Raw genomic sequence first — 27666 nt, forward strand, 5'->3', positions numbered from 1 at the left:
GAGGAAAATCTGAGTTGGAGTTGGATTTTTTTTTCCACTCCAGGGTCAGATTAATGTTGCAAGATCTTTAAGCTACTCAAAAGAAATGCTGAAATCATATTTAAGTAATTTTTGGTGTGTGTGTGTGTGTGTGTGTGTGTGTGTGTGTGTGTGTGTGTGTGTGTGTGAGAGAGAGGGGGGGGGGAGGTATATGTGCATATGTAAGCCTGTGTATGCACATGAAGGCCAGAGGAGGATGTCACGTGTCCCATTCTATGACTTTTTCTCTTACTCCTTGAGGGGGTTGTATCTTTTACTGAACCTGAAGCATCTTGGTTTCCAGCAAGCCCAGTCTCTGCTCCCTCACAATACTGGGGGTGCAGACTCATGCACGAACACACCTGGTTTTCTGTGTGGATTCCGATTGAACTCACAATTGCATAGCAATTGTTCTTAACCTCAGAGCACTCCAAAGAACTGAAATTGATCTCAGATCTTTAAAATTTTAAAATACAATTTCTTAAAACATTCACATATATATGCATATATGAGTATGTGTTTGCATGCATATATGTGTGTGTGTGTGTATGTGTGTGTACATGGACATGACATGAATATGGAGGTAAGAGGGCAATGTACAGAAGTGTTGGTTCTCTGTTTTTACCCTGTGGATTACAGAGATGGACCTTGGATTACAAGGCTTGGCTGCAAACATCTTTACCCACTGAACCATCTCAATTTCAGCCAGCAGGAAGTTTGTTTGCAGCCCGGCACGGTGCTGGGGGCCAGGAGGCCACAGCAAGCTTTCTAAGTAAATGAAGGAGAAATAAATCGGCCCAAGACAGGGAGTTGCACACTGTAGTGGCTCAGGTATGAGCCCAGAACACAAGGAAGAACCCTCATGGGCGTGTTAGATTCAAATTCTTGCCATGGAGAGGGAAGGTGGGCAGAGCCCTTGGCTTAGCTGGGATCAGGGGAGACATCTGGAACCCCAGGGTTGCTATGTAAGATGAGGTGTGGGTGCTCAAGGTATGAATCATGAAGAACAGAACCCAGAAGTCTCCAGGCAGGTGTGTGAAATGTATAGCCTGTTTGCTAACAGGCCACTGATGGTGGAAGCTGGTCTTCACTGCTGGGAGAGCCACCTGTCAGGTCCACTGTGAATCAGCTTCCTGTCACGGCGACAAAATACCCAAGACAATCAATGCAAGAAGAGAAGCTTCTCTTGGCTCACAGTTTTTTTGTGGTTTCTGTCCACAGTCATCCTCATGTGCCTGTGCGGAGGCAGCCTATCAGAGTGGGTGTGCCGGGTGGTGGTGGTGGTGGTGGTGGTGGTGGTGGCGGTGGTGGTGGCGGTGGTGGTGGTGAGAAGAGGCCAGGGCATCAAGGGACTTTCCAAAGGCACACCTCCAAATACCTAACTCCCTTACCTGAGGCCCCACTTCATTTTTTTATTAAGAAAATTTTTTATTCATTTTACATACCAATCAACAATCTCCCTCTTCCCTCCTCCCGACCCTCCAGCCTCCCCCTCCCAAACCACCCCCCATTCCCTCCTACAAGAAGGTAAGGCCTCCTATGGGGAGGTACATATAGTAGAGGCAGGTCCAACCCCCTCCCACTCCCCCCCCCCCCACACACACACACCGGGGACCGGGGATGGATTCTTGGATTCTGATCCTACTGCCAGGGGGCCCCTTAAGCAGATCAAGCTACACAACTCTCTCCCTATGCAGAAGGCCTAGTCCAGTCCCACTTCTTAAAGGTCCTACCACTTCCCAAAAGTGTGCTACGGCCTGAGAGGACAGTATCTAAAACATTATCCATCTTGGCACTGCTTAGGAAAGACATAGAAGGTCACACATCAAAGTGCTGGCTTACCCCCCACCACAACCCGCGCGCCCCGCTGCCACCCCACCCCCACCCACATGCACATCCTACCCAATGAGCTACCAGAGGAGTTTTCAGGAAATATTAAGGAGAGAGAGAGAGAGAGAGAGAGAGCGAGAGAGAGAGAGAGAGAGAGAGAGAGAGAGAGAGAGAGAGAGAGAGAGAGAGAGAGAGAGAGAGAGTCCTTTTCCACAGCTTAGGAGAGAATATTATTTCCTAGTACTTTCCTAGTGCTTTCTCTCCTGCACCCTCACTCCCCTCCAGGAGGCGTTTGCTCTCAAATATGATTAGAAATGGGCCAGTTCCATTGAAGACCCACTCACCCACTCACCCCAGGCCGCACTGGAAGCATATGCAATTATGGAACAGCGGTGTAGCCTACCATCCCCCTGGGGGAAGGGAGGAAACTCTGAGTCCTGTCTGAGAGCTGGTTAGACGAGCATCCCGGTGAACCGGACAGATGGGCCGCTGTGAACGCGGTTGTCCTGCAGGCTTGACAGTGAGTGTGACCCCCAAAAGCCACACGAGAGAAGGAGAGTCTGCTATTGTCTGACCACCACACAGGCACACGTGTGTGTGCACACACGCTAATAATGCGTATGTTTTAAAGTACCTCCAGGGTGTCAGGTTGTCTTCACGAATCTGGCCTACGAGGCAAGGTTGCCACCTGGTCACAAGTCAAAAACGGTGCCTCCAAAGACCGGTCTCTGGCCTGGGCTTATACCGCTCCTGAATGGCAAATTCAGAAACAGAGTCCAAGTTTGCTAATTCTAGGCTCTGTGTATTACAGCAGCCTGCCCCCCTCCCTCCTCTCTCTTTCTATTTCACTGGCTCTCTCACGCACTCTCCCCTCTCTTGCTCTCAAAGAGGCTGCCTGCAGAGGCCCGGACTCTCCATTTCCAAAGGTGAGGATCTGGGGTTGCCATGGCAACGGGGAGATCTGACAGTGAAGAGGGTGGGGGAGGTCTCAGAGAGACCTGGGCATTCCTGTCCAGGAGAAAGCAGGTGGGAGGCAGCTGGGTCCCATCTCTGTTCTTCAGGTTGCTGTGCCCTGGAGGGACCCCCTGCAGGAGGGGATCCCCAGAAGGACCACAGGCAGCTGTGTTGATGCTGCTGAGAGTGAGGGGTCATGACCCAGAGGTTTGTTTGAAAACCTGCATAAACATCTTCTTTCAGAGGCAGCACTCATGCTCCTCAGCCAAACAAGTTTGCCGAAGATGATGTATTGTGAACCGATTTGTTAAGTCTGAGTTGGGCCCATAAACTTGCCTGGTGCCCCCAAAGAAAGATGATGGCTGTCTTGTGTTACTCCTTTTGGCCTCGCCTGGACCAAGTAGCCTAAGGCTCCCTAGAGGCCAGCTCTGAATCCCATCCTTAAGCAAAGCTCATCTGTTTATGAGCTCAGACCCCAGCCCTCATCACATTCCTCCACATCTCCTGCTCTGAGCTAAGGACAAGGGGACCCTTGACAACCCCTGGCCGGGAGTCAGGGCTTCCAACAGTCTGTATTGGCAGCGGAAAGGGGAGCAGTGGTAATTCAGCCTGGTAAGGGCTCTCAAGGACAGCCATCCTCACTGTGGGAAACGGCTGCCTGTCCTTCCTGCCTGGACCCAGATTCTCAGAGAGTCAGCTCAGAACTTCTCTGCCTGCTCTACTCCACTTCCACCTACCAAGACCTTGGCTCTGTCTCCAAAGAACACCCAGGTCCTGACTGCTCTCCCAAACCCACATGTGGTGAACACCCCCTGTAGGGAGCAGCACTTCCCCCTCCTAGCATGTGTCCTTTTCTTTTCTTTTTTTTTTTTTTTGGTTTTTCGAGACAGGGTTTCTCTGTGTAGCTTTGCGCCTTTTCCTGGAACTCACTTGGTAGCCCAGGCTGGCCTCGAACTCACAGAGATCCGCCTGGCTCTGCCTCCCGAGTGCTGGGATTAAAGGCGTGCGCCACCACCGCCCGGCCTGCATGTGTCCTTTTCAGTGTTGGTATTTACAGTGAAGAGGCCTACATCCTCTAGAGGTAACATCTAAGGTTTACAGCAGCTAGTGCCTCCCTGTAGACTCTCCCTGCCCCATCCTGCCCCCATTTCCCTGAGTGGATTCTCCCAGCTTTCTCCTCTGCTCCTGCCACACTGGTCTCAAACATTTAGCATGGCTTCCTCTAAAACAGTGGTTCTCAACCTTCCTAATGCTGCAACCCTTTAATACAGTTCCTGATGTTTTGGTGACCCCTGCCCCCGGCCATAAAATTATTTCATTGCTACTTCATAACTATAATTTTGCTGCTGTTATGAATCGTAATGTAAATATCTGATGTGCAGGATGTCTGAAGTTCGACCCCTGTGAAAGGGTTGTTCGATCCTCAAAGGGGTCGCAACCCACAGCTTGAGAAACACTGGTCTAGAACTTTCTTCCCTGAAACTTGTCAGGCTCCCTCCCTCATCTGCTTGTGCCTAATCAATTGAGATCTTCGCTCCAGGGCCACTCCAGCCACCCTGGTTTAACACCCAGCCTTGCCATCCTGGTCCCTCCACACTTTATGTTCTGCAGCTGCTCAGAGTGATGCCCTTACTAGCTCCCTGGGCTTTTTCTATCTGTTCCTCTTATCCAGAAAGCACAAAGGCTGTTTGTTCCATTCACCAACGGAATTCACCAGCACTCAGAGAGGAGAGTGACATGAAACACATTCAGTAGTTGTTGAAGACATGAATGGAGGAATGAGTAAAGAGACAATAGCAGCAACCCCAGAGGAGGATGGGAAACAGGAAGTCAGGGAGTAGGATGCACAAGGCTGGGACCAGTAACATGTCCATCTGGGTATCCAGGTCCAGGGGTCCTTTGTCCTTCAACTAAGTCATCAAGATGAAAGCATCGTCAGTGTCTAGAGTCCAGAGGAATGTTGAGACTTGTCTGTAGGAAGGAAAGTATGTGGCCTTCTAGGAAAGAGGGTCCCTAGGGGACTCATCGTCTCTGGAGAGTTTATTTTTCATGGGACAAATCTAAGCATCTCAAGTGTACACAGAGATGGAGGAGGGGGAGGGGGAAGGATGGCACTGAATTTCCTAAAAACACTTGATAATAGTGTGGGTCAATTATACATAGCAGACGCCTTCAAAATTTAAACTCTAATTTAAACATTTAATTCTTTAGAATTAATACACACAGATGCTATTATGGGGTAGGGGAGGCGTACAGCCTCCAATGGGATCAGTTTTGACAGTGTTACTTACAACTTATATTACATCCATTTTATTTACTGGTCTAGGCAGCCGGAGCACGGAAAGATATACAGCGTGGAATAAACACATTCATCCTGGGTGAGGAATGCTGGCAGGAAACACCGCTTTTCAACATTAAAAATGTATAAAGTATTTAGCAAAAGTTACAGAAAACAGACCAAACAAGCAAATTTATTTTGTTAGAAAATTCCACGTTCATGGGGCTTGCTGATGTGCTCAGGTTGCAAAGGAATGCCGCTGGACATCTCTTTCCCCAGGGAAGGGAAAGACACACAGAGTTGGGGCCCTCACCCAGGTTGGCTGGTGTCCCTTGGAATGTTGGTGCCTGGGTCCAAAAACCTGCCTGCTGAGGAAGCTGCAGGGGAGGGACAGGGGAGCACATAGAAGTCCTGACAGGGTATGACCTTGGGGTGCAGGAAAAACTGGGAAACATCTCAGCTCTTTCTTTCTTTCTGCCCCAGGGTCACTATTGGGAACTCCCCTCAAACACAAAGGGGCCACACCACCCTGTAAGAATCTACAGGCCATCCCACTCCCCCAGCCCAAGCCCCCATAGTTCAGTCCCCGAGAGGCACACTTAGCACGAGAAGATTAGGACAGGGGAGCCTTGATCTTGGTTCCCTGTTGGAGCCCGCCTTGAAGCAGGTCCTTCACCTTAGAAATGACTAACCAGCAGTTGAGGGGTCCTAACAGCTTTGCCTCCCATATGAGACCCTTGGGTTCTGACTCCCCAGTTCTGACCCTCACCTGAATCTAGGAATGCCTCAGTTTACCTGGAGCTTCACAAGCTCCCTTCTAGGATCCACTTTTCATTCAGCAGTAACCGACCAAGACAGCTTGGAGGAGTAGGCCCCATGGGGCCCCCCGCCCACAGCCTGGAGGAGTAAGCCCCAGCCAGGGCCCTGCTCAAGCTAGTCTTGGTGTGACTGCTGGCAAGTCCAAGTACAGCCAGAAATAAGGACTTGATCTGCTGGCCCTGTTGTTATAGCTGTCTTGACTCCTGGGGACAGACCCAGAAGGTACTGGTACTGACTTTACAGTTTCTTTGGAACAGTTCTGAGAGGAACTAATTAATTCTCAGCTTGTGACACGATTTCGTTCCATTTGGGTTTGCCTAGAAAAGTGCCCCTCATGAGGATTCTGGCCACAGCTGTGCAGATGACACCAGGTTACCACATGAGCACGTGCATAGGGTGCAAACAGGCAGTGAGGGGATGGGGAGAACACCGGATCAGAAGGCCTCAGAGACCTCCGAGGACAAGCACCCTCAGTTGGCAGATGACACAACAGATTCAGGGAAGGGACAAACTGTGCCCAGGGGTCATTGCTCAATAAACGCCAGGCCCCGAAGACTGAGGTGACAGCCCCCTGAGGGACAGGATCTTCCTGCACTGAGAGGTATACTGCTGCCTCAGTGGAGGGTGACACTCTGTTGCCACCCCTTCCTGCTTTCCGTACGGACCCCCAACTAGAATCACCAACAAAGTGAGTGTAGCATCAGGACCACTCAAGGTCACCGCTGGGGTCTGGGGAAGGGGCCCCAGACATGTAGGAAGCCATGGGTTGGAATCAGTTATACAAACAGACTGGGGGTCTGGGGCTGTGACTTCCAGAGCATAAAAAAACCCCTCATTTTAAAACTAAGGAAACCCTGGGGTCCACCCATGTGATGGAATTCTACTCAGCAGTGAAAGGGACACACTCTATGACACACACAGTATCATGGCTGACTCAGAAGGTTGTATCGGTGTGGCTCCATTTACATGGCATTGTAGTAAAAGGCAGAACTATAGGGACAGAACATTGATCTGGTTGCTAGATCAGGGGTGGGAAAAGGGAACTGACATGAAGACATGCCAATCTTGGTTGTGGTGACAAGATCCTAGATGTTAAAGTTCAAAGAATTGCATTTCTTGAAAGGGTGAATTTTACTATATTTTAATCACACCTCAGTTACCTTGAGAAGGGGAGGTGGAAGGTTACTTTTTGGCATATGAACTATGGGGATGAGGGCGTCTCCAGGCTAAGCCACCAGGCAGCTGACCTGCTTCCTCACTTTGTATCTGTAAAATGCCTTCCTTAGCTTCATAATAACAGCAGGTCTTCAGACCCTTAAGTTTTCCTTGTCAAGGCTACTCACAGCTGGGAGCAAGCCCCCTAACAAGCCAAGGTCTTTCGACACCTTTTGAGTTTTATGGCTTGTATTTCCATGAAGGGGCTTTGGCTTAGCCAAGAGTCTCATGTACCCATCCACTACCCTGGCAACTGGCTGGATTTCACAGAGGGAATCGACACAAACCCCATCAGGAATTCGAATACTCCGCTTCAGCTATTAACCAACCATCACAGAGATCCTCCTGAGACAACAGGGTCTTGTGTGGAGGTAGAAAGGTGGCCCCACAGCAGTCTCAGAGACAGCTCAGGGCTGCTGTCCACATCCTTCAAATGGCCTGTACCCTGTGGGATTGTTCAAAAGTACTTGAAAATAATGAAGGGTAACAAGTATCTCTTCCTGGAGGTTGTCATGGTAACCAACCCATTTTTTTTTTTTTTTGGAACAACATTCATTTTAGAGATTTTTTTTTTTTTTAAATCAGGCTTTTGCAGACAAAGCTTAAGTGAATGCACTCCTGGGCGGGGGCAGGTAGAAAGGGCTGTACTGCTCTCAGCCTGGACAATGGATGCCCGCCCACCCTGAACAAACCCAGCCAAATCCTTTCAGAACTTAAGCACTGACATGTTCACAAACACATGATAACAGGGCTGGCGGTAGTTAAGTGGTAGAACACTGGACTAGATACATGCAGCTCTGGGTTGGGTCCCTAGCCCTGCAAACAGAACAAGGACCCCAACAATAGCTTGAACACTCCACTTCCGGTATGTACTTTCAGGTTCTCAATCTTCTTGATTTCACCCACAGGGTGCTGTGAAGGCGGTTGGACACTTGACTCATAGTTCTGGGTCTCATTTCCTGGTACCCTCGTCCTCCATGTTCTCACTCTTCCTATTTGTAGCACAAGGAAAGGTACTGAGAAACAATCAAAGCCGGTTTTGAAATTGGAGCTGGGTATGAGTTTGGTAGTTACGAGACTCAGATCTTACTGTTGGATTAAGACCTCCTAGCACAGTTAATACTTTAAGGATCCGAGTGTAAAGTGGAATTCTACCTTCTCTCTGGAAGGGTCTAAACACACCTGTTCTACCTGTGGGTGGGGCAGACTGGAGAGTGTCCCCTTAGACACAAGACTAGTTCCAGCACTTAGCACCCAGTTCCAAGCATTCACTGAGAAAATGAGTGTGCAAAATGAACAGATGCAGACAAACCAGCATACATCCAGTACCTCTGAGAACTCAAAGGGGCAGAGAGGGAAAGCTGACATTATCTCAGGAAGAGGTGAGTCTACACAAAACAGGTCTGAGGGCTTGTTTGGATGACAGAGCCATAGCCTGTCCTCAGAGGGATCACACATTGCTTGTCTATAACAAAACGCTTCATGAACGAACGATGGAAGGAAGAGGGGGACAAGGAGGAAAAGATGTATGTGGACAAACTGAAAAGGAGGTGAGTTGGCAATGAGGAAGGAATGGCCTCAGAATGAATTGGATCACATCAGCCAACTGGGGTTTTGCTGGAGGAAGTAACATCTCAGAGGACGCTGAACCCTTTTGATGGGGGTAAGGGAACAAAGTCATGAGCCACACTGTGGTACCCCAAAACCCTGTGTATGACAAGACTTAGAATTTGACCGTCACTCACAAATTAGGTTGCTAAAGCACTAGCACCCATTTTTTTTTTAAATACAGAAACCAGGAAATAATATCCTAATATTGAGAGCTGGTATCACGGTTCATGCTGAGCCCTGGGATGCGGAGCACAGGTTGGTGAAATGTCCTCACGATGGCCTTTGTGGTTGAGATGTTTCAGTAAGAAAAGTGACAATGCTTAGTTTGCTTTAGTGTATTAGGCATCCTCCTAAGAACCATGAGAGAGGGTTCTGTGGATGAGGTGCCCAAAAGGGTCGAGATTAGTAAACTGTCTGCTATTAGCGTGTACGACTGAAAGATGTGAGTTCGGCTCAGAGGATTCTGCCCTCTGGGGAGATAGACAAGTCAAATACAAAGTCACCTGTGGGAAAGATGAGGAAGGATGACCTCCCAGGGTACAAGTTCCCAGCTAGAATCTGGCCCCCTCCTGACTATGTGACTTCCCAAAGTTCCTTCTCCTAGGTGGTAATAACCTACAGCCACAAGAGTCTGCACTGCTGTCCAGTGCCAGTCAGGGGGACAGTTGTTCCTACCCCATCACGCACATCCACAGCTGGAACCGTCAGAGAAAAACCAAGACTGACCCTGACCGCCATCCCACATGACCTGTGGTCAGCAGTCTGGGCGAGCTCCGGACGAGGCTGTCATAGTGTTGAGGAGAAGTGGGCATGTGGCAGACAAGACTTTCTGAGACTCCACCCACAAAGCCTTTGAACATGCACACAGCTGCCTGAGGACTTTGGAAACATCTTCTATTGAGTCTGGGAAGGAGTGTCAGGGTGAAGGTGGGGAGCTTCCTCCTTGAGAAAGAGGCTGAAAGGAAGGGCAGATTGGGACTTCCGCTGTAGACTTTATAGCCAATGCCTGATCTGAAACAGATGGAAGCCATGATCTGGTGGTGCCAACTGAGGTAGTTCTGTCCTGACCTCTCCAGAGTTGGGTTGGGAAGACACTCCCCCCCCCCCCCCCCCCCCCCCCCCCCCCCCCCGGCGCCACTGCCCTGTATGGGGGATGAAAAAATAGATGTGGGCTCCCAGAATGCAATGGGGGAAAGTAGGGAGGACTGAAAAAAATGGGTGCGGGCTGTGACCTGCTCTGTGCCTCCTATCCTTGATTCTGGTTCTGACATTGTTTGGAGACAGAGACCTCCCTCCCTTCCTCTTCCATAGCCCTGGAGATGAGAAGCCAGCTGGGGGACAGGCTCTGGATACCCGGGGCCCAGGCGTGGGATGACCACCCCGGTGGAACTCAGCAGGATCCCAGGGTTCTAGCCTCTAGTGACAAGCACAACTTGGGAGTTGGAGGGGAGGCTTCGGTCTTCGAGATGGAGTCAGGGCTGTGGGTCCATCTTTAGGGCCTGGGAATATGGGGGAGCCCCTGGCTGGGTCCTCTTTCTAGAATCACCGGCTCTTTTTCTCCTCTGCGGACAGGTCAGCAGGTAATAGGGCAAATCCACTCCTCCGTGGGACCCCCAGCCCCTCTCCTCAGCAGGACCCCCAGGACCACCCAGGCGCGTCTAGATCTCCATGTCCACTGGGCGAATGTTGCCCGTTTTGTGTTCTCTGACCCAGAGCTCCCTGTCTTTGGCTGGGTCCACTTTTCTCAGCAGCTGGTCCACAGGCTCGACTGTCTGCAAGGGACACAGAGGAGGGGTCACTGTCAGAGGTGGCAGCTGAACTGGGAGGTCCCCGAGGTCCCACGCTGCCGAAGTTGGAGAACCACCTCAGCTCAGCCCTTCTAGAAGGTTCCAGGGCCCCGTGGAGGTGGTTTGAGGGTGAGAAAGTGTAGAACACAGTGAGAGGTAGAGCTGATCTACAGACCTCAGGCCTGGAGAAGAGGGCAGGCTGTCCTAAAGGGGACCTCTTCCTCTATCTGCCTTCCCTTGGCTAAGAGACTAGCCTTCAGGCGTTGGTCATTGTTTTAGAAGTTGTATTTGGTTTGTTTTCTGAAGCAAGTTCACATGGGAGACAAATCTCTTTGGTTATTTTAACCATTGTAAAGCTGAATAAAGCACATAACTGTGATCCCAGTACTGGGGAAACTGAGGCAGAAAGATCATATATTCAAAGGCCTAACCAGATACAGCCTAAAACAACCAAACCAAACCAATTATAGCCTTTTTGTTTGTTTGTTTTTTGGTCCTTGGAGTAGCCCCCAGGAGAACCTGCCTCATATGTGTGCTAGGAATGGATCACATGGACCTCTGGATAGTCATGCTAAGTCTGTCCTGCTAGCCTTAGTGCAGAGACGGGGAACTCACGCTTTGGTTGAACATGTCTGTCTCATGCCGCAGCTGTGTGTACTGGCACAGATGTTGTCGGATCATCTCCACCCTCTCCACCTCCAGCCGCTCTAGCTCCTATAGAGGAAGAAGAGAGGACCAGAGGCCCCTGAGCACATCCCTAACTCAGGGACCTTCCCACCAGGCAGGTGTCCGGCTACCATGTATTCTATGCACAAGGCTGTGGATCCCCAACCTATATGAACCTCTGGGCTCTCCTGAAGAAGCAGTCAATCCTCAGGGTGAAAATGAGAGTCATAAGAGTGTCTCTCCCGGCTCTACGTGGAACTCTGCACATGCAGAGTCCCTGAGTACCCTCACTAGGACTCAGAGAGAACGGATCTACGGTTGTCCCTATTGGCCCAAAGCATCATGGAGCAACATGTAAGCTGGGATCTGTGATGCTCTCCAGCTGACGGGGGAGCAACAGGTCAGCTTCAGCTCCTCAAGCTCTCTGGCTTCTACCCACTCCTAGTGCTGAGGGGAAAAGAAGAGCAGGGCCGGGAGCAAAGCAGCCTGGGAATGTGCTAGCATTGTCAGAGGAGAGTGGAGAGGCTTGGTGGTGGTGGGTTCTCGCTGGTTCCGTGACTTTAGGGGATTAGGCTGTTATTCTGTGGGTAACTAGGTCACGGCCCAGGTGATTAACCTGGAAGGGAGGTAAAGAAGGGGGTTTAATTAGAAGATTAATGGAGGAGAGGAAAAGCAGGGCACTGCCCCTGAAGGAGGCTGCTGATCTTCCTAGGTGGGCTAGCTCCTGGAGAAGGAAGCTGGTTAGCGCATGGGAAGGGGTGGCACTGGACACTGGGATGGTAGCATGGACAGTGGCCGTGATGCTGCCGCCTTCTCCCGCTTGTTTCAAGTACCAGCCATGCACTACTGTCCTTCAAGGCGGGTCTGGCCAACAAGGAGAGACAACTGACCCTTTAAAAGGAACGTACGGGCTAGCATGCAGGGTCTGCACCATGGTCTTCCATCACAGGCCCTCTACAGCTCCCCAGTCTTCCCATTCAGGTGTCTCCTAGGGACCCCTCTATCAAGGACCTGAAGTTCTGAGTGTGTGTGTGTTTATGTGTTTGTGTGTGTATGCGTGTGTGAGTGTGTGTATGTGTGTGTGAGTGTGTGTATGCGTGTGTGAGTGTGTGTATGTGTGTGAGTGTGTGTGTGAGTGTGTGTGTTGGGGAGAGAGTGTCCACTTTCCACTGCTTCTCTGTTTTTCACAGCAGGGTTGTGGTTCACTGAGATGAGGAAATTCCTGGTGAATCCTGACACCTCAGTGGACAGACAAAGGAGAACTGAGCAAGACCAGGCCCTTGCTGAGTTCACAGAGCAGGGAGCTCTAGAGCAGGAGTTTGTATCCATGGGCAGGTATAGAATGAGGGCTGGACTCCAGGGCTGAGAGAGATCTAATGACCATCTTCGCTCTAACCACCAGTCCATCCTCCCATGACCGCTGCCCCCCGACCCCCCGCCGCCCAGGGCTGCTTGGGCACCTGCCTCTTTACCATCTGCTCACATACCAATGTGGTCGTCACCATCTCTTCAAACCACTTGGATTGGGCCTGGTTGTAGAGGTCCACGCAGCGCATGAGGTCATCGCCTGGGAAAAGCCAACAGTCACCATCATGCCCTGTTACATGCCACCTTGTCTCCACTACGGCTACCCTTCTCTGCCCATGCCCATGGTTATGCTTGTTCTTCTCCCAGAGTCATGGTGGTCATTGCAAAGTCAGCGAATGAAGGGGGAAGAAGAGAAGAAGGGAGTGGACGAAAGAAGGGGGCAGACCATAGGGGACGAGCCACAGAGTGCCCATCTGAACTCGATGGCAGATCCCAAGAATTCAGGCAGGGGGCTTCTCATGAAGAGACTACACTTGACTCTGGGTGCCACAGTACACATCTGTAATCTCAGCATTTGGGAGCCTGAGGCATTAGGACTGCAAGTTCAAGGTCAGGATGGGTAACTTAGGGATGTAGCTCAGTGGTAAGAATGCCTTCCTAGTGAATGCGAGGCCCAGGTAGAATCCCCAGTATCTTCTCTCTCCCCAAAGAGAGAAGTTTGCAAGTCGTGTGTGTGTGTGTGTGTGTGTGTGTGTGTGTGTGTGTGTGTGTGTGTGAGAGAGAGAGAGAGAGAGAGAGAGAGAGAGAAGGGACAGCATTCTGAATCCCAACACAATATCCTGTGGTCATGGCTCATTCACTGCCCAGTACTGGTACAAGGCTGAGCACTAGAGCAGATGAGTGGAAGCCTGGGGAAACTGAGTCAGGCTGAACCAGAGGGAAGCATTCATGCAGCATTCTGTTTTATAACAGCAGTCTGACCATACAACCACTACCGCTCCACGGCTAACACATGGCTGATTTCTGTAATGACGTGTATCTCAAACGTTTTTTAAAATTAGAACAAAATTGAACTATGAGGTGATTACAAAATATTAGTAAGGATGCTGGCACCCCAGAGCCTTGCTACACGAAGCACGGTTGGTGAACCAATGGCACCAGGTAACCCTGGGGACCCGTGACAGGTGCAGGGCTTCAGGATGTACCCCAGACCTGCTGAACCCGAAGCCAACCTTCCCCCAAACCTGTGGTGAGGGGTGTGTCAGAGGAGCAGACACGGAAGTGCTCTGCACTGTGTGAATGTGGCTCTGGTGAGAACGGAGCACCGTGGTCTCCGCTCACGCTGGGAGAAGCCTGTGAGCCAAGTGACTCACTCTAATAAATCAACAGGCGATTCTAGGAATTCTCTGAGTTGAATCCAGTCATTTGAAGAGATTGAAAGTCATTCCTTTGACATAACTCTTACTCATGTGCCTTCTGATGGGAAAGTGGAGGAAAACAGGGAGAGGTGTCCATATAACTCAAGACCAGCTCAGCATCCTCATGCCCCGACCACAGATAGACCACGAGTTCTGTGCTTTGGAAACAGCTGTGCTAAGTGTTCTCTTCATTTAGTTCCTGGCCAAGGCCAATGATTGCCCCTTTGGCTCAAGGAGCGTTAGCTAGAGGGAAGCGCATCGATACATCTCTGTCCCTTAACTTCCACCATGACGTCACTTGCTCTAGAATGGGGCCAGCATGCTGCCCTCTGAGCATACACTGTGGGTCTTCTAGTGCCCTATATGTCCATCCTGATTTTGAGAACATGTTTCAGGACTATCTGCAGCACCAGAAAGTCGTGTGGGGAAGGCTGTTGCCTTCCTGTGGCAGCCCAAGAGATAGAGACTGGACCCTTCCTCAAAGTGCCAGTTGAGAGAGTGGATTCTGGAACCAGAATGCCAGGGCTGCATCGATCCACCGTCATAAGCTGCATGACTCTGGGTGTGCCACCTCATCTGCCCATGCCTCAGTTTCTTCATCATGAAACAAGGTATGACATTATAGCTTTAAAGAGTCATCTTAGCTGAGCAGTGACGGTGCATGCCTTTAATCCCCAGCGCTGGGGAGGCAGAAGCCGTGGATCTTTATGAGTTCGAGGCCAGCCTGGTCTACAGAATGAGTTCCTGGACAGCCAAGGTCACACAGAGAAACCCTGTCTCAAAAAAAAACAAAACAAAACAACAACAAAAGTCATCTTGAAAAGGAGTGGATAAGTGCCAAGTGCTTGGAATAGAGACTAGACAGACAGCAAGATACTCCTCATGGCAGAGCCCCTGAGAATCCGGACACCTTTCCTCTCAGTAGCATTGTGAGAGATAGAGAAGGAGAGGAAAAGGACCAGAAGGGAAGAAATGTCAGTGCCTCCTTCCAAGTGGAGGCCTCTCCAAGTCAGTCCTCCTCAAACTCAGATACCGCAGAGAGAACGTCACTATACAGAGAACCGCTGCTGAAACCAGGCGAGGAAAAACAAAAGCAAGCAAGCAAACAAAGAAACACAAAAGCTTCTTTCTTTTTCTTCAAAGAACAAAAGTAAACGACAAATGATAACCATGGGGAAAACTTGCAATTTGGATGACCAGGGGTGACTTTTCCTAACACATACCTAACCTGTCAGTCAGTCACTAAGAATGACACACAGCATTCAACAGGGATTTGAGTTCCTCAGTTCGTGTGTGTGTGTGTGTGTGTGTGTGTGTGTGTGTGTGTGTGTGTGTAAAATAATTCATGAGTGTATTTTCAGAATGTTCAACCCTCTTATAGAGAATTTCAAAATAATATATACATATACATATACATATACATATACATACACATACACATATACATATACATACATACATACATACATACATACATACATATATACATATATATATATATATATATATATATATATATATATATATATATATATATATAGCCAGCACACCAGTGGTTTCAAGTTTGATAATAGGCAATACCAATAAGCATTCAAGGAAGAGGTAGTCATAGGTGTTAGCCGTGGAACCCTCTCTGGAAAGCAGTTTGGAAATATCTGTCAAAATGAATCAAACCTTCTGACCCAGCATTTTCATTCCCTCCATGGGAGGATCTGCTCTTACATATGCAGAGAGTTGCAGTTCCGATAACGAACACAGCATCTCTGGTCCTGGGCAAACACTCAGAAACAATCTCAAAGTCCTAAAATCTATTAAAGGAATGATGGAATAAATTCGGATGTAATCCTGGGGGCTGGAGCTGCAGCCCAGTGGGAATGTTCTTGCCCAGTATGTGTGAGGCCCTGAGTTCCCTCAGAGGCTGCACAATAAAACATAGCAATAAAAATCAAAGAGTCTGATGTGCATGACTGGATGTATAAAGAGTTTTAGAGGGAGCGAGATGGGGGCTATTTCTAAGACATATTAATTGCAAAGCAAGATCAAAGATAGAGTAAAATATGATCCAATTTATATGAATTCAGAGAATTATTTGGGGATTATATCTGGTGAATAGCATACTCTGTGTACTGATGGAAACATTTGCTGTACACTGCTGTGTCTATATAGTTTTGTTTTTTAATTTAATGAATTCATTTGAATATATGTCTTCCCTTTTTGGATCCCCTCTCTATTTATAATAAACATATCAGGAATTTATGAAAATGTTTCTGGACAGGATGTGTCATTATGTATCTAATTTTTGTCAACTTATTTCTATACCACTTTATTTTATACCATCCAAGGTGGATACTTTATTCTAGAATGATACAAATTGCAGCAGGTTCGTCAGAAATCAAGAGACTTGGCATCTTTGAGAAAGTTGTTATTTTCTAGACTCTGAGGCCCTATCTTCCTGTCTTGTGTAGCAGCTAATTGTTACCACTAGGTGGCAGCAGAAACCGGCTTACGGGAGCAATAAGGGCAAATTCTGAAATATGGATGCTTTTAAGACTGAATGCTGCTGGCTTCTGTCCTCAGGGCAGGAGCTCACTTCCACAGTATAACTAACTCCCCGGGGAGGTGGAGCATTTGGATGGGTGGGTTGGCGGTTGCATTCTTCAAACAGAGTCAGGTCCCTGAGTTCTGGGTGCATGGAGAAATCTGTCGATCTCTCTAGACCTAGATCCAGGGCTTGGAAAAACCCAAAGGCCATGGGCGGAATAGGATGAGCTGGGCAGCCTTCACTGCTACCTTGGAGTAGCTTGCCTGCTTCCTTTCCCTTCCCTTGAGATCCCTGGACATGGGCAGGGAGGAGACACAAGGGATACTTCAAGGGGGAAGATGAGAAGGACCACGCCACAGGAGTGGGAGCCTGACAAGAAGAGTTGCCCCTCCCTTGGGCTGGTACTGCTAGGACACCACTGGGCTCACCAGCCTGAGTGGACTTCCGCCGCGCCTTCTTGATGTCCTCCTCGGTCTTGTTGCTCAGCTTGATCTCCAGCTGCTGGGTCTTCATCTCCAGGTCCTTCTGCCGCTCTGTGAGGGCTTTGCGGGCCTGTGGGGGCGGTGGGAGGTGGGGAGTGTGGTGAGGGGAGACAGCCAAGCCCAGAGAAGCTGTTCATAAAGCCGCAGCCAGGCTTCAGGGTCCTGCTACCCACTCACCCATGCTCATCCTACCTGCCTGTGTGGATGATGGCGCCCTGGCACAAAGGAACCAGAGGGCTAGCCCCTAGCTGGGGTTTTCTTACCCGCCCTTTTCCAGCCACATCTGCACGTGACCTGTCAGTCTCTGAGGCCACGCTGCCTCCAGGGCATGTGCCTGTACTGTGAGCCTAAAGCCACTGTCTCTGAGGCTGGAGATAATGGCTCAGTGGTTCAGGACATCTGTTCTTGTAGGTGGCCCAGGGTTTGATTCCTAGCGCCCACTTGGTGGCTCACAATTATCCATAACTGCAGTTCCAGGGGAGTCAATGCCCTCTTCTAACTTCCAAGGGCACCAGGCAAGCAAGTGGTGCTTAGACATACATCTGAGCAAAACACTCATACATATGAATAAATATAATTAAAAAAAGATTAAAAAAGAAACACTGTCTCTCAAGAGTTGGAAGGGACCATAAAGGTTACCTGAGTTACCTCCTAGCAGTGCACAACAGGTTGTGGGTACCAATTTACTTATCTCATAGCCTCAGCCCTTACTGTGCCTGCATCACCACCACCACCACCACCACCACCACCACCACCACCACCACCACCACCACCACCATCATCATTACCATCATCATCATCACCACCACCACCACCACCACCATCACCACCACCACCATCACCATCATCACCATCATCACCATCATCATCATCATCATCATCACCATCACCACCATCATCATCCACTCTCAGCCTTTGGTGGAGATGTAGCCACATCTTGGGTACCTGCAGTGGCTTGCCACTCCTGTTCTAGAGGACACCCAATCAGGCCACTGGGGAGACTGTCTGTTCCTCCAGGGCCGGCCACCATCAGCCCTGCCTCCTGTGGGATGACCACCCATAGGAAGGTGATTCTTTTCACACCTGGGAGGGGAGACCAGTTCAGGGAGCCCCTGAAGATGGGGCCCAGATGCAGTAGCCATGTGAGCAGCTGTGGCACATCTGACTTGGTGTCCACAGAAATAGGGGTTGCCTTGTCCCATGTGGCCATTACAACTCCCATTTCACCCTCAGCTTCTTCTTACTCCCAGTCGCCCTTGGGGGAGTCATCCAAGTGTCCTGGGGTAGCAACTCCTGCCTGCCACATGGATAGGTGGGAGTTCCTTGGACTCCCCCCACCACTCCAGCATACAAGGACAAAGGATTCTGCTGTGATACCAACATCTGGTTTCTGTCCTCCAAGTCCCCAGCTGTTTACCAGTGAGGTACCCTGGCCTCTCACCTTCTCCACTGAGGCGTAGCGGCTGGCCAGCTGCTTGCGGAGGTCAGCGATATGGTGGTCACACTTTTTCATGTCCTTCTTGAAGTTCTCGCGGAAGTTCATCAGTGGTTTCTCCACCTCGCTGTGGAGCTATGGAGGAGGATGGAGAAGGAGGAGGGTGGAGAAGGCATGCTCAGCACCAAGTTACGAGCTGTGTTAGGGTGTGAGCAAGATCTCCCACCCTCTTGTTGAAGCCAGGCCCTGGGGCAGTGGTCTGGATGGCTAGACCATCCAGAGAAGGCTAAAGAGATGAGCATCTTTATCAGCTTTCTGCACTGGCCACCTTAGGTCCCAGGTAGCATAGCCATGTGCTAAATGGCTATCCCAGAACTTTCCAGTTACCGCATTAGCTCACGCCTTCCTTTTCTATGCCTCTACAACAGCCAGCTCCTCCTCTTTCCAACATCTTGTCTTTGACACTTGGTGGCTTGCAGCACGTACACTGTGCAGTGACTGAGTCACACTAAGGAACCTTGCACGGATATCCTCACTTGTGTTTCACAATATAGAGTTGTCTAGTAATAGCTTTGCTTGGGCATCCTCTTCTCCTGCCTTTTTCAAACTGGGAGTCTTTTGGGGGCAGACCACATCACCTGCCTGTGTCCTCAGGCACTTAGAGTGACTGTTGTGTGAAGCTTGGCAGATGACTGGAAAGGCTGTCCATCACTCAGGTGATCTGAGATCATTTGTATTTATGGATCATGTGCTTCATGCCTGGAGTACAAAGATGACCCGGGCCTGGTCAGACCTCCAGGAAACGGTGGCAGGGGCTGTCGGGAGGCCCTTTGGGAATGCACAAGGACAACTGTCCTGAGAAGCACTAAGGGGAGCAGGCGCACTTCCTGTCCCCACCCCAGTCAACTGTCCTCATGTTCCTTCTGAGGGCCCAAGAAAGAGTCCTCTGCAGTAAGACGAACTGGTGGCATCTGGTTTTAAAGCACCCTCCCTCTTTCCCACCGCGCATCACACTTTCTTGAGATGTCATTTAAGATACTCGATTTGATTGTAAGCATGACGTGTTTATTTTTGCAAGAGTGGGCATCAATAAGCCCAGAACTGGACAGTCAAGAGGGCAGTCTAGCGCTCTCCTGTGCCCCATACCCAACCTCCTGGAGATGAGCAGCCCCTGTCCAGACTCAGCCTTCTATAACTCCACTGGGCCAGTGCCTTGGAGACCCTCAGCATGACCCCCTCTGTCCCATTGGTGTCTGTGGCTAGCCAGCTCTGCCTTCCAAACAGATGACTCCCAGCTCTGAGGTTCTGGAGACTTTCTTGTCTCCCCTTGCTTAGGTTTTTGTCTTTTTTCTAGAGATTACCCAAGTCTCGGGTGTTCTTATTTTAACCCCCAGCTTCTTCTTCTTCTTTTTTTTTTTTTGGTTTTTCGAGACAGGGTTTCTCTGTGTAGCTTTGCGCCTTTCCTGGAACTCACTTGGTAGCCCAGGCTGGCCTCGAACTCACAGAGATCCGCCTGGCTCTGCCTCCCAAGTGCTGGGATTAAAGGTGTGCACCACCACCGCCCGGCTAACACCCAGTTTCTTAAGCTGCGGGTTGCGCTCCCTAATGGGGACATAAAACTGAATGTGGGTCTTACACAAACTTGGCAACAGCTAATTCAAAATCAGACGTGCGGTGAACCCAAGCTGTCTGTGTCACATGACGTGACTTCATAGCAGTCTTGGCTCTGCAAATACATGGCACTTTGCACTGCACATGCCCATCACATAGCACCAACAGACACTGCCCCAAATGTCGCAGCTGAGATTCAAGGTGGTTGCTATGAACTGCAGTGCTTTTACTCCATGCACCAAGTTTTCTGTTCCGGGGATTTGAACTCACGTCCTCATGATTGTGCGTTACCGAGTGCTTTACCCACTGAGCTATTTCTCCAGCCCATATATTAAGGACTTCTTAAAACCAATATTTTTTTCCTTCAGAACTTTGGTTAAGTGTCTTTTTCAGATTCATCCTTAGCTCTGAAGCCTTTGCTCCCAGCAGGGCAACAGTGATCTTTCTTGAAAGTGTTTCTGGGGAATATGTTGCCAGTCAGGCCTGTACTAGATGGGCTGGACTATGGGGGCTGATTGGTGGGGGGCATGGCTCCCCCAACCCCTTCTTTTCACATCACCCGTCAGAAGAGAATTCCAAGTTGGAAATGATTTCAGTGACTGTCTGGTCTGGGCATTTCCAAGTGGTGAGTGACTAGCTGTGAAATCAACTTGGTGGGTCAGGACCAGGGTTTTTGAGATAATAATAAGAGCCAACTTGGGGAGAAAAAATGTCAGGGTGTATTTTAGGCAGAATAAAAGTAGAGTGTTAGAAGCGTCTGTGTTGGCTACACACATATGTGTCTCGGAGTGGGTATGGGGGTGGGTACGCACATGTCCTTGGTGACCATGTGAAATACCTCCTGTGGTCACAGTCAGGCCAGATTAAAGCCATGGACCCACTTGGAACTCTTCATTTCACACATGAAAAAAAAAATGGAACTGTGGGGCTGCCAAGTAACCCACCGGTGCTCACAAAGCTTGTTAGTGACAGTGCTGGGCTCACATATCTCCCCCCTCCCCCTGCAAACCCCACCACCGCACATCCCCCCACCCTCCCACCCTCCCACCCCGTGCCCTCAGATCTGCCTGTGCACATGCCCCTATTGCATGGTCATGTTTCCTTCCATCAGCAGGAATGTGTCTTTTCTCCCCTCTTTCACGGGGCCGGTTCTAACTGCCTTCCAATGGAGCGAGCTCATTTCTTGAGATTGCTGTTGCTATTAGCACCGGCTTGAGCCAGGAGACCGGCAAAGCTGGAGAGCACGCTGTACGCAATCCCATTTCTTAAAAGGCTTTTACCCTCGACACAGAGCATTCGGATGGTGAAGAATTTCAATAAACCTTTTGGAGCTGACATAAAATAGGTTTTGTGCCTCGGGAACCATAGTCTTCAAGGCTGACAAATCAGTCCTCAGAGTCCCCCCTTCCTCTTAAGAAATTGCCATGCCACCATTAAGAGGCTACTGGGCTAGCCTGGAGTCATCAGCCCACCCAGGCCAGAAGCAGCAGAATTGCTGATGGTTTAAAGTTTGCACCCCGTGTTGGCATGCCCCTTCTCTATGAGCCACCCTTAGTGCCGGGGTCTGTGAGCCTGTGAACCTTGCTTACAACGGCCTGAGTGTTTGGGAAATCAGCCTGCATGCTTCCCGTGGCGTTCCCTGCAAGGGCAGGAGCTTCCTCAGGTTTGGGTTCTTCCTGTGTATAATGCTGGAGATGTGGTTGGTGGCCTCCACCTCCACCTCATGCAAAGGAAAACAGCACTGCTGGGGGATGGGACAAGAGGAGGGAGGGAAGCCTTGAAAGGAAGGTACTCATGAACCATGGCTTAAAAATAACCTGCTGCATCATCTGCGGCGCTGAAGGCAGCCGGTTCAGAGTGCTCCCTCCTCTCCTCATGGGGGGCTCCCATGCCAATGTGCTGGGGAAGGGCTTGGTTGCATGGGGTGAGCATACTCTTATGAGCTGGGAATTCTCACTCACGTGCGGGTACCAGCTCCATCTCGGGCACTCACACCCTTCAGAAGCCAGGAACCAGAAGCGGCACTGTTCCCTGAAAAGCTCTCCCATGGTCTCAGACCTCTGAGTTAGTCATCCCATCCTTCTGTGTGCATTGAACGTCACAGAGGGAGGGCTGGGGAGAGCGACATGGTCCTGTCCTTCAAGAGTGCACATGGCCCGGGACCCTAATGCAGGGAACTGCAATGACGAATGGGAACAGCACTGTGAGGAGAAGGCTAGCGAGAGGCAACCGTGGAAGCCTCAGGAAAGAACAATGTCTTGGAGGATACTACCTTTAAATGACAAAGTCGGTACTTCAACATGGGGACTCTGGGTGTTCAAACACTTGAATAGATAGCACCCAGGGCTGTGGTGGTTGTCTGGTGGTGGCAGGAGGTCAGAGGGAAGAGAGGGTCAGTCAAGATGGTGGGCGACACTCCCAAAGGCCTCTCTTTCTTGAAAAGGAAGGCCTGTTAATGGGCAGGCCATCAGTCACACATGCTTTAGTGTGAATGATCTCACTGAGACATTTAGCTTAGTTTTCACTTAAAAGGAGCTGAGGGTCTGAGAGAAAATGTGGAGGTATAAGCCAGGGAAATGGAGAAATCCTGAGGCAGAACAGAGCTGAAAGCCTGGGGGGCAGGGAGGAGATGGCCAGCGGCTCTATAGCAGTGGTTCTCAGCCCTCCCAACACTGAGACCCTTTAATGCAGTTCCTCATGGTGTGGTGACCCCCAACCATACAATTATTTTGTTGCCACTTCATAACTGTATTTTCGCTACTGTTACAAATCATAATGTAAATATCTGTGATTCCCAGTGGTCTTAGGCAACACCCATAATAGTCATTTGACCCCCCCAAAGGGGTCGCAACCCACAGGTTGAGAACTCTTGCTCTGTTTACTCATTTCATCTGAAGGTATCTATTAAGCATCTTCTACAAGTGCTTAGTGTTGACTGTGGTGAAATGAACAGGACCGAATCACGCCTGAACTCAAAAAAGCCCTGGTTCTAGTGTCTTGGAATCAAATGAAAGAAAGGAGGGGAGATTCAGAAATTCTGCAACAACAACTCGAGTTTCGAAAATCTTCCCTTGGATATAGCCTAGTGTTCCAGACACAGAGTTGACTACCGTGTCAATCCATGCCTGTGAAACCAACACAGAGAGGCTGGGGTTCACCTGAGTGAACCAGGAGGCATCCATTCCTACCACACAGACCCTGGGCTGCCTGCCTTCCAGGGCTCCTGAGAGCTCACTGTGAGCTGCTTGTTAAAATAGCCATGATTCAAAAAGAAATTAAATGAACTCACTTTATAGTAAGCACCAGTGATCACAAACTAAGACTTATGTTCAAAAAAGGTAATCCTTTCTCAACACCAAAGCCATGCTCTTATCTGGGCTTTTGGTGCACACGTCCGGTCATCTCTGTCACTGTCTATTCAGTGGGGACAGCATCTAATGGTGAGCTACGGGCATCTCCTCCCAACTCTGTATTCGGGGACTTGGTACCATGGAAAATGGCAAGCCATGTAAGCAATAGAGAGCTGGTAACCAGTCATCAGCGTGTCCTACTCTAACTCTGGCGGGAGGGAGGGGAGGGTTACCTTGGCGGAGAACTTGAGATGAACCTCAGCTTCGTCGGCCAGGCTCTTCTTCACTTGGGCCCACGCTTCTCCCAGGGAGCTGCAACACGAAGGGGGCTGTTAGACGGCAGGGATGGGGGTGGGCAGAGACGTGGTGGTATTGTGTTCCCCAAAATATTGTGCACCCTAATAAACTTATCTGGGTTCAGAGAACAGAACAGTCACTAGATACAGAGGCCAGTAAATGGTGGCACACACGCCTTTAATCCTATCACTTGGGAGGCAGAAATCCATCTGGATCTCTGTGAGTTTAAAGCCACACTGGAAACAGCCAGGCATGGTGACTCACACCTTTAATCCCAGGAAGTGATGGCAGAAAGCAGAAAGGTATATAAGGTGTGAGGACCAGGAACTAGAGGCTGGTTAAGCTTTTAGGCTTTTGAGCAGCACAGTTCAGCTGAGATCCATTTGGATGAGGATTCAGAAGCTTCCAGTCTGAGGAAACTGGCAAGGTGAGGTGGCTGTGGCTTGTTCTGCTTCTCTGATCTTCCAGGGTTCACCCCAATACCAGGCCCTGAGTTTGTTTTTTATTAATAAGAACTTTTAAGATTCATGCTACACAGAAAGGGCTCTGGTCCAAAGCTACAGCCCTCCCTAAGAAGGGATGGTAAGTCTAGGCTCCATGTCTTGAGGAGGTATAGAACATTCAAGACTGTGGACTTGAACGAGACTAGACTCAGCCACCGAGGCCAAGGTGAGCCGGCCTTGCTTCCGTGTCTAAGAGAGGAGCAAGCATCTTAGCGACAGGAGAAATAGTTGGAACCCAGAGCCACTCGAGGACTCAGGGAGGTGTGAGAGGGCGGGGTGCCTTCCCACAGCATGTGCTGCAGTGGGGTTGGTTCCCGGCCAGCACTGTGCCGGTACCTTTCCACTCCACACCCTGGCTTGTTGCTGAGGGGACACATATATGCTGGTAACTAAAGGAAAAAACCAGATTCGTTTCTGAAGGCCTTTCTCTCGCAGCCAGCCCACGGATCTCAGCCACTTGGCCTCCAGGAGAGGCGCAGATGGTCTACTTGGGTCCAGGGACATCCCAGGTGCAGCCCCACACTGAGAAGGCTCTCCTAGCCATCTGCAGGGGCATGCTTTCTCTCTAGCAGATTCTGGATTGTGCACCCCACTGTGGCTTGCAGTGTACACTCTAAACGGTGCCATCTCCCTGCTCCAAAGAGATGCTCCAAACAGGAGGCGTCTCCCCAAATCCCGGAGACTTCCAAAAAAAACCTAAGATACAGAATTCATTATGTGGACCCTTCAACCCCATGATCATTCTAAACCAGACCCCTGACTCCTTTTCCAGACCTCTCACCCAGCAAGTTGACTTCATTTCATGCAAAATTAAACTTTAGTGGCAAACGCTGATTAGAAGACAGCCCGCTGGGGCAGAGCACTGGAGTTGCCGCTTCCAAGTTCGAAGGCAGCAGTTAGCAGATCTGTCCCTGTGATCCAGTTCCCTACCTGGCTGGTGGCAGTGCTAGCCTGGCCTTGGTGGGTGTTCATGAGAAACTATCAAGTGATATCTACAGAGTCTGGAAGAAGGGAGGGTAATGTTGGGGTTCCATTAGAGAAAGACTAGGTGAGTCTGGGGTGACCATGCTGTGGACATTTGTCTCTGCCTCAAGGGCCTGGCATCTGGGAAGCTGTGAGGAGAATGCACAGTCCTGTAGACCTGTGTGGGCTAGGCTCCCCTACCTCACTCAGCAGTGGAAGCTGTCATGGCAGTTTCATGGATCGGGGTAAGGTAAAGGTGTCCCCTCAAAGCATATGCAGCAGACTTCATCCCAGGCATGGCAGTGTTAAGAGGTGGGGCTCCTAAAGCCATAACAAAACACTTGGGAGCCTTACGCTGGCCATTTCTCTTTTGGTTGACATGTGGTGGCTTCTGTCACATGCTAGGGCAGTGTGTAGGCACCTTGTAGGTGCTGGCCCTTGGTCTTGGCTCTCCCAGCCTTCAGAACCATGAGCAATCTCTTTTCTTCATAAATTATCCACTTAGAGCAATACAAAAGGGTCTCGGACACAGAGTCACACAGATAGGGCAGGCTGGTGAGCCGCAAGGGTGGGGCCTCCCACACATCAGGGGATGCTCTACCACTGAGCTCCATCTCTAGTCCTTGGGCAACTGTTAGGAGATGATGCAGAGACAACTGGATATCACATGGCAAGGAGAAATCTTGACCATCACTTCACGCCACTCTCATAGGATCTCAACGCAGATTCTAGCTTCAAAGCGACAGCCAATAAGCCATTGCCATGACGAGGAGGGGGGGTGCTGCTGCCCTAGGAGCTGAGTGACACTCAGAAGGTCCTGGAAATATAGGACTCTGCAAAGGCCCTGGCAGCAGAGCATGTGGGGTAACTGACTAGGGTCGGGTATAGTAGCCTGAGACTGTTAGCTCAGGGATATTGCGGGCGGGGGTTGGGGGGCAGGGCGGGGGAGCTGAACCATTCCCATCCTGGACCACATCTTCAGCCCTACCTGCAGGGCTGGCATGCCCTGGTGGAAGGGTGTCTCTCCTGACTTTCAGATGGGCTCAGCGCCATGCCTAGGTTCCCCTCTCCTCAGTATTCCAAGGCACTTCAAATGTATGGAACTGCCGCACTCGGCCCTGTCAATATGTCTGAACGAATAGGTGTTCATTAAAAATAAATTTTACATGTTTGGGGAAAAGCCATTAGAAATTCTGATTTGAAGACGGTGTCTGATGAGAAAGAGGTAAAAGAAAAACTGTCAGATATCCCTGGATCTCAATGTATAGTCTGACATGCCAAATCAAAGCATGGGTTCCTGGTTTCAAAACTCCAACCGGGAATGACCAACATTTCATAGCCTTCCCACACATGAGACTGCTGAAGGCACAATGAAAAACTGAAGGCTGCTGATTCACCAGCATGCACGTGTCTCGTGACATCTCATGTGGACAGAGCACCTAAGCGGCCAGCGAGCTCAAGTGCATTCTAACTGCCCCTGGGTTTCTGAGCTCTCGAATGCCCACACGGCTGTCCAGGTGCACCGGACCAAATGTCTAGAGCTGCGTTGTAGGTGTAAGATACAGCATTGTGGTCCTTTGTCCCCTCCAGTGACGCAGTGATGGGGTGTGTGCATGTGCACACATGCGGCATGGATATCTATCTGTACCTGAGCTTGCGTGGTTGAGTGTGCGCATGTATGTGGGTCTGGCACGAGAAGCAGGCTGCTTAGCTTAGGAGCATATGCTGTGTGCTGGCAGGACAAAATGTCCCTGGCAGGAGCCCAAGCCGAGGGGGTGGAAGCAGGAAGGCTCCAGAGCCATGCAGTGATGCCAAGCGCGGGGACCCATAGGAAGCCGCTTCCCCTGGTGGCAGGGCTACTTCCCGTGCGTTTCCTGCCTTGTCTCAGGCTGAGGAAGCAGTAGGTGAGGCCAGGAGCCAGCTAACCGTGTTCGTGTCTGAAGAGGGACACAGGCTCTGTTGGGTCATCCTGTGGCTGACAGGGAGGAGACGGCCTGGCTTTAGTCAGCCCATGAGGAGCCCTAATCAAAGCCATATTCAGTTAGCAAAACATCTCCGTCTCAGGCAGGCTCCAGCCATGAGGCAGACTCCAGCCTGTTCACTATCACAGCTCCCTGACCACTGCTGTGGCCACACCTTCTTCCTGAGGTTCATCTCAGGAGGGTGGCGGGACAACAGAGGCAGCCTCTGAGGACCCTGTCGGTACTGACTTCGCAGGAGCCTTGATGGTTTTTTCTTTTGAGGTGAAAGTCGCCTGTGCTAAAATTATCCAATTTAAGGTGAGCAATTGCCAAGTGTCTACAACATCCACAGTGTAGAACAGCCTACCCTTGATGGCCCCAAACCCTTCATCACCCCATCATAAAGAAAAGCTTGTGATCCCTCCCTCCACTTTAGCCTCCTGATTCATATCTTGAAACTCTGATGGAGGATATGGGGATGGGGCAGTAAGTAAGGTTAGAGGGCAGAGCCGTGATCCAGGAGGATAATTGTCCTTGTAGGACTCACTCCTCCGCCCCAGCCCACACAGAGGATGGTATGTAAGCACACAGTGATTTTTTCAGCCATCTGCGACCCCA

At 50.2% G+C, this 27666-nt stretch overlaps 1 protein-coding gene across 6 annotated transcripts in view; it reads right to left on the reverse strand.

Annotated features, from left to right (window-relative positions):
• Positions 1-9835: 9835 nt before the first annotated feature.
• Positions 9836-27666, reverse strand: part of Gas7 (growth arrest specific 7) — a 233017-nt gene continuing 215186 nt past the window's right edge. For all 6 annotated transcript variants that reach the window (XM_052756809.1, XM_052756815.1, XM_052756810.1 and 3 more), the window contains 6 exons: positions 23558-23636; positions 18370-18498; positions 16875-16998; positions 12666-12745; positions 11128-11226; positions 9836-10497 (listed from right to left, as the gene is read on the reverse strand). In XM_052756809.1, the coding sequence (XP_052612769.1) occupies positions 10384-10497; positions 11128-11226; positions 12666-12745; positions 16875-16998; positions 18370-18498; positions 23558-23636 (625 nt within the window). In that variant the 3' untranslated portion in view covers positions 9836-10383. The remainder of the gene's footprint in view (positions 10498-11127; positions 11227-12665; positions 12746-16874; positions 16999-18369; positions 18499-23557; positions 23637-27666) is intronic.

This window comes from Peromyscus californicus, unplaced genomic scaffold (assembly GCF_007827085.1).
Source record: "Peromyscus californicus insignis strain IS unplaced genomic scaffold, ASM782708v3 Scaffold_3__1_contigs__length_106647218, whole genome shotgun sequence".
Taxonomy (NCBI): domain Eukaryota; kingdom Metazoa; phylum Chordata; class Mammalia; order Rodentia; family Cricetidae; genus Peromyscus; species Peromyscus californicus.